This window comes from Lipotes vexillifer, unplaced genomic scaffold, assembly GCF_000442215.2.
Source record: "Lipotes vexillifer unplaced genomic scaffold, Lipotes_vexillifer_v1.1 scaffold162, whole genome shotgun sequence".
Taxonomy (NCBI): domain Eukaryota; kingdom Metazoa; phylum Chordata; class Mammalia; order Artiodactyla; family Lipotidae; genus Lipotes; species Lipotes vexillifer.
The window spans coordinates 386,431-393,847 of NW_006779114.1; the positions used below are offsets into that span (position 1 = coordinate 386,431).

Genomic DNA, 7,417 nt, shown 5'->3' on the forward strand with positions numbered 1-7,417 from the left:
AAAGATAAAAATCTGATTTCTTTGGAGTATCTTTCCCTTTAATTTTAACTTTCATCTTATGGTTTTGTATTTCATCGTTTTGCAATAATACTTTTATCCTCTATGATATCTAGTAACGTTTATACTAAGGTAGGTTTTTTTCATTGATTGTATTTTGAATCTTCTTGTAGCCAATATTAACTAATGTGGCCCTTTTGATAGGAACTGTTATTGTGTTTGTAACTGTTTTCATTTCTTTTATCTTCCAAGTTATTCATGGCAACCTGCTACAGCTATCACTATTGAGAATGACTTGATGCTTTATCAGCTTTGTATTTTATGACATTTTTCCTCTTGGCATTTTATTTTATTTTATTTTATTTTATTTTATTTTATTTTATTTTATTTATTTATTTTTTTGCGGTACGCAGACCTCTCACCGTTGTGGCCTCTCCCGTTGCGGAGCACAGGCTCCGGACGTGCAGGCTCAGCGGCCATGGCTCACGGGCCCAGCCGGTCTGCGACATGTGGAATCCTCTCGGACCGGGGCATGAACCTGTGTCCCCTGCATCGGCAGGCGGACTCTCAACCACTGCGCCACCGGGGAAGCCCTTGGCATTTTATTTTAAAGTATAGCATACATGTTGTGGAAGAAGTGCAAATAGAAATGAAAATTGCATTTTGATGTTTTGTGTCTTGTCAGGAAATCTTACATTATACCTTCTGACTGCTGTAAATTTCATTTTTGTACCAATAATATAAAGGCTTATAGTCAAAATATAACTCTTGCCTAGCAATAGGTATAATTTATATTTTTTTGTGACAGTGTATGGAAATGTAAAATATTAATGAGTACTTTCCCCCTTGTTCAAGAGCCAGTGTTGAAACTTTTAAGAAAAGTAAAACCTGCATTTTAAGGAGTTAAATTCATTTTTAAAAAAGTCTTTTAGTTGGAAAAATATTAAGTATGGCACAAACCTAGAAAACGCAGAAAATTTTATTATTAAAAAAAATTAATTTTATAAAAATTAAAAATATATGCTTGACAAAAGCCAAAAACAAAGCAAAACAAAAGAATATTACCCAGAAGTATAAGTATAAACATAAATGATGGCAGAAGTATAAACATAACTGATGAAGTGGGAGAAAATATTGAAGCATCTTTAACCAATGAAGAAATTTCACAAATTAATAAATGAAATTCCAGGAGTCATTAAAAATGCTGGCAAAGAATATATACGGTGCACTGAAAAATAAATGCCTTTGCAGAGATGTTCTGCTATGTTTAAAATACAAATGCAAATTAAAACTTCCCTGAGATACTATTTTTTCACCTAGTTGACTGGTAAACATAAAGCCTAATATTATATTGGGTTGGCCAAAAAGTTTGTTTGGGTTTTTCACAGAACTTTTTGGCCAAACCAATACTTTGTTTGAATAGATAAGGAGAAGCAGTTACTCTCAGATTTTTGATTGGGTTATAAATTTGTATAACTTCTCCAGAAATATCTTTCAAAATTTAAATGCACATACTCTTTGACCAAGTGCTTTAAGTTTTAGAAATGTATCCTAGATAGATAAATACACATGTATATGAAGGTATAAATACAAGACTGTTCATTGCAGGGAGGGCTCTTTTAGTAACTTGTTGCTCTTCATATGTACCTGAATGTGGGTAGAATGTCTCTGGAAGGGTACAGAAAAAGTAGCAGTGCTTGCTTCTTGGGGCATAAACTGAGATAGCCGAAGAGGACATAAATGCAGCTTTTTTTTAGAATAATTCTTTATTTTTATTTATTTATTTTTGGCTGTGTTGGGTCTTCGTTTCTGTGCGAGGGCTTTCTCCAGTTGTGGCAAGCGGGGGCCACTCTTCATCGCGGTGCGCGGGCCTCTCACTGTCGTAGCTTCTCTTGTTGTGGAGCACAGGCTCCAGATGCGCAGGCTCAGTGCTTGTGGCTCACGGGCTTAGCTGCTCTGCGGCATGTGGGATCTTCCCAGACCAGGGCTCGAACCTGTGTCCCCTGCATTGGTAGGCAGATTCTCAACCACTGTGCCACCAGGGAAGCCCATAAATGCAGCTTTTGCACTGAATATCCTTTACAGAATAAATAAGCATGTGTTACCTGCTAAAATTAATATTCAAAAGAATGACATTGAACTAAAACTTTCTTATACGCCATCAGTGGACACACAGAAGCTATTTGTTCATCACCAGTGTGTCAGTAATGCAGCAGTGTTTGGGCGTTTGCTACTCCATTCAAACATCTGTCCCTCAAAAGGAAGTTTTCTTTGACTTCCTCTCCTCACCCTAGACTAGCTAGGGCAGGTACCCTATTAAAGATTTATTCATCCTCTGTATTTTGTCTGAGCACTTACTACATCTGTGATTAAATAGTTAATGTTTAATGTTTTTTTCTCCCCATTGTTAGAGTTAGGTTCATTGAGGGTCTTTCACTGCTGGGGCAGTATGTACTATGATATCTTGTGTTTTGGTAACAGTGCATATTTGAATGAGTGAGGATTAATTCTAGAGTATCAGAGCAAAGCCACAGCCTATTAGGAAATTAACAATAAACATGTCTTCTCACCCATGTTGACATTTCTGTTCCTTCTTTCAGTGGCTTCCCTAAAACAAACAAACAATTTAACCTTTTGTTTGTGAGGAGGAGGGGGAGATCACAAAGCCCTTTTAGAAACCATGAGAAAAATAAAACTGCGGTGATGCAAATACCCCCAAATTTTGTTATATAATTTCTGTAGTATCATGAATTTCCCTAAAGCTCTTGATGTAGACCCACATCACTCCAAGGTTTCACTCTGCAGGATTGATTCTTCTGACTGACTATTATTTTATTCTGACAGTTTTTGGTCTCTCTGCTATTTTGACTGTTTCTCTTGTTCCTAGGACTGGGCTTTTGTATTTTATAACAGTAAATTTCAAACGTACAGAAAAGTTGAAAAACTGTACTTTGGATACCAAAATATCCATCACTCATATTCTATAATTAACTTTTTGTCATATTTCCTTTCTCATGTAATTTCCCATCAATCCATTCATTATCCTTTTTTTATTTAATGCATTTCTAAGTACGTTGTTAACATCATTACACTTTCTTCCATATACTTCAGCTTGCCTGGCATTAACTTAAAGTTCAGTATTGTTTACAGGATTCTTCTTTGAGGTAGAAATTTATATACGATGAAATGCACCAGTTTTAAGTGTAACATTTGATGAATTTTGACAAGTGTATACACCTGTGTAACTCAAACTCCTATCGCGATGCAGACCATTATCATCACCCCCAGAAAGTTTGCTCCTGTTGCTCCTCAGTATTTTTTGTGCTTTATTTAAGTGATAACTTACTCCTGTTTAATTGTTATTTTTACATCATGATGGTTCTCTCAGATTTGCACTGTTTGATCAGCATTTTCTCTCTCATAAGCTGAGGATTGGTGACAGAGTATCAGCTAACCCAGGATCCTTAAGAATCAGCCTAGCCATAAAACCAAGAAGGTTCAGTAGGAGTCAGTAACACAGTCTCCAGCCTGGTGGTTGCGTTGGTGGTGTTTGCAGGGTAAAAGAGGTATAGGAGGAATGACTGGGTGGAAGGAAGTCTTATTAGTGCCCTGTGTTCACAAGGTATACTACAGGGAGAAACTTATTTTGGTTGACAGACTTCCTGTTCAAGAACTCTTAACTCCATCTCAGCTTTGAACACAGCTTAGTTATCATAGGATGTTTTCCAGTATTCATATAGTGAATTACTGTAATGGGAGGAAGATTGTTGAGTCACAAACAGTGTATTGGAGTCATTTTGCTTTCCAGGGAAACATTTTCCTAGTCTAAAATTTTAAGTGTGTACTTGGAAGTTAGAGCTATTTTGAAAATGTGCTGTTTTTAGCTGGACGATAGCTTGCTTTATCTTACATGTCCATTTATCACATTATTATGTAGTTTCTCCTTTTTTAAAAAATTTATTTATTTATTTTTATTTTTTTTTTGCGGTACGCGGGCCTCCCACCGCTGCGGCCCCTCCCGCCGCGGAGCACAGGCTCCGGACGCGCAGGCTCAGCGGCCATGGCTCACGGGCCCAGCCGCTCCGCGGCACGCGGGACCCTCCCGGACCGGGGCACGAACCCGCGTCCCCCGCATCGGCAGGCAGACTCCCAACCACTGCGCCACCAGGGAAGCCCTATTATGTAGTTTCTGATGCTTTAACATTATCGGGATAGCACAGTTTTAGTAATAGAAGAAATTTAAGGTTATTTACGTCTCACATTTACATTCAAACTTAAACCCTTTTAGCATTGGGGGGGTCAGTAGTTAATAAGTCTAATAATTTTATTTCTGGACAGCGGTTTTGGTGCTTCTCATTAGCCAAGGAGCAGTAAACACACTCAGTTTTGGAAAGTGTATTGCCAGTGTTAAATTGTTAATATAAAACAGCCATTTACCTAATCATCTGTGTTTTTTTGTGTATTCTCACACAGAAGAAAGAACCTTCTAAATCCAGTGTGGAGAAAAAAGTGACCAAGGTTGCAGAAGCAAAAAAAGTAATGAAGAGAAATTTTAAAGTAAATAAGAAAATAACATTTACTGATGAAGGAGAGGTAAGATTCTGTAAATGTTTCATTTCTGAGGTACATTCCAAGTATTAGAGTTTGACTCTCCTGCTGACTTGCCATTCTTTAATAAGAAAAATAATGTTTCTCTAAAGCACTCGGGCAATTCCTTTCATTGTTACTATAGGTAATTGGTCAGCTCTGCATCTGTAGGCAAGAATGACTTTCTGACAGTAAGCTGGGATACTTTCTGGTAATAACAACGGAGTTGGTTTTGGACTTTCCAAATCCTGTTTTTATAGATAAGACTTTCATGTCATGGGGTCCATCTGTTAACATGCTCTATGGGAACATGCTCAAGGATAGTAATACAAGTATTGGCTACAGCTTCTTTTGCTTGACTCTGGAAAGCCTCTGCTCTGTGGTTCCTCAATTTTAGATGCCATATTGGCATGTTTTTTACTTACTGGCCTGCTGTGGGAAGGAATTCCCTGCTTTAAAATAACCTCGGACATATAGGTGCCTGGTTTTCATTTCACCATTATCTGGTCTTAGTGTAAATACATCCCAATAGAGTAGGAAAGGGGTTACCACTCACAGATTGCTCATGAAAGATCACTCTATTAGATAATAATATCTTCATTTTTTAAAGAGGAAATATATCTAGAATGTCAAGTGACTCACTTAAGGAGTGATGGCTAGAGTCAGTGGTTATGGCAGGATCTTCTGAATACTGTCTCTGTTTCACTCTCACCAACCTACGGGTTTCCCTGTTCATTCTGATATAGCACTCAGCACCCCATGCCCACCATGATCTCATTTCCCTTGCCCTATGTTTATTTTTTCTTCATAGCACTTATTATGAGACTTTACATTCTGTATTTATTCGGTGGTTGTCCATTTCTTCCATTCCAGTGGGATGAGGGAAGGTATTTCTATTTCACTGGGTTGAGAAAAGCTACATGAGGGAAGGTATTTGTTGGCTATGTTTACTACTCTGTCCTCTGCACTTAGAATACTGCCTAACAAATAGTAAACCCTCAGAAAAAGTCTGTTCTAATACCCCAGTAAAATAACAGAGCTTTTTATACTGACTATAATGTATCACATCAGATATTTCATCATTATTAATAAAAATGCTTCCTGCACAGTCTATATTCAGTGAAGTGTGTTTCCTTTTAATTCTGAAGTTAACAAAGATTTGCATGTTACTTCGGGGAAGAGGGCTTTGTTTTAGAAGCGCAAATTTGCACTAGTAATACGGAGTAAAATGGTGTATAAACCATATGAAAACTAACAAAATAGAATGTAATTCAGCGTGTTGAAGTTGCAGAGGAAGCCTATATAGTTGGAAAATATGAATCTTTGTGAAATTACTGAGAAGAGTTCAGTCAGCACCTGAGAAACAGGCTAGACCAGAAAATAGTTGTAGTATTACATCGATGCTCACTGTAAAAGATTAGTGCTGTTAGCATAATGAGGTTCCTTACTGTGCTACTAAATTTAACTGTACATATTACACCCATTAGCTTCAAGTTGAGTGTAAATCCTTAACTGTAAACTTATCGCTGATAGGAGCTCTGTGTGGCTGGGAGCCGCTGCACTGAAACTTCTGATCTAAAACTCTGAAAGAAATGCTACCATTTGTTCACCCCACAGAGGGATGAAGTTTTTTCACTCTGCTAGAAAAAGGAGTGAAGAGTCAGAGCAGTGGATGGTGTTCTTACTGTCACAGCTCATCCCTTTCACTGCTTCCTCAGTGCCAGTGACTGCTAGCATGGCTACTCATGCATTTGTGACCCTTGTTCATTGCTTCAAGCTGCAACTCTGTCGGAATCTCATCTTGAAGAATGTGGTGGTGACAGGAGTGAGAGGAGGCACTAATACCTGTGATGTGTGTGCCTGCAACTTCCATTTGCCTGCCGTTTAATTAGCAGTCTTTCAGAAACTGTGGCAGCTGCTTAAGTCCTCCTGGCAACCAGTTATTAGGCAAAATAAGAAAATTGTTTTTGTCGAAACTGTCTAGAATTTTACTGTGTTAGGCCGGGAAGATTATTAAGTCAAACAACCCTTATTTTTCAGGTAATGACACAGATGTCCAGAGATTAAGTAATTCATTCAGGGTTATGCACTGGGCTAGTGAAAAAGCCAGGACATTCAGACAGGTCTCCTGACTCCCGGATCAGTGCTCTGACTTCTTTGTCACCTTGTTCCTAACATAAAAAGTTTGTGTAAAATTATGTAGATCTGAGCAGGCTTGTGAAACCCAAACTAACTTTCTTCTTTACACTTAAGTTATTTCAGTTTGTATGTGCGGTATCAGCTGATATGTGATTCCTCAATCAATTTTGAGCATCTCATGTGTGCCAGATAATGTGTTGGGTTCTGAGGACACATGAATAAGGCATATGGCTGCCCTCAAGGAGCTTAGTGATTAATTTACAGGAAAGTAAAACAACCCAGTGTGGTGAGAGAGGTGTTACAGGAGGTACACCAAGGTGCCATGGCAGTGGCGGGGATGCACTGTGGCCAGCCTGGCCACCGCCCTGTGCGGGTCATTTAGAGCTGAGTTGGTGGAGTATAGCATACTAAGAACACTGAAATGATGTTGAAGCAACTTACCTTCTCCTCCAAATTATTTAATGAAAATTTCCTTTAATCCTGCTCTCATGAGTTATGGCAGCATTACTTTATCCTGACTGGGAAAGTCTTTTCCGTGACTTGCTCACTTTTATTATAAAGCTTGTTAGAAAGTTTAAGAAATGTAGATTGTAAGGCAGAAAGTATGTATCATTATACAAAGAAAAGTGGTGTTCTGTTACTATTCCTTGTCTCCTACCCCATACTCACCTTTTTCCTCTCTGCAGTTGGTTCA

The 7,417-nt window shown here is 38.3% G+C and overlaps 1 protein-coding gene across 2 annotated transcripts in view; it reads left to right on the forward strand.

Moving 5' to 3' along the window:
• DDX10 (DEAD-box helicase 10) overlaps nt 1-7,417 on the forward strand; it is a 286,645-nt gene that overhangs the window by 163,021 nt on the left and 116,207 nt on the right. The window contains exons 14-15 of one of the 2 annotated variants that reach the window (XR_456974.1): nt 4,471-4,590; nt 7,410-7,417. The exon at nt 7,410-7,417 is cut by the window's right edge and continues 177 nt beyond it. Coding sequence is in view for 1 of the 2 variants with exons in the window: in XM_007452471.1 (XP_007452533.1) it covers nt 4,471-4,592 (122 nt within the window). In the remaining variant the exon portion in view is untranslated. Of the gene's footprint in view, nt 1-4,470; nt 4,593-7,409 lie in introns of both variants that reach the window. The other variant, XM_007452471.1, reaches the window with a different exon arrangement.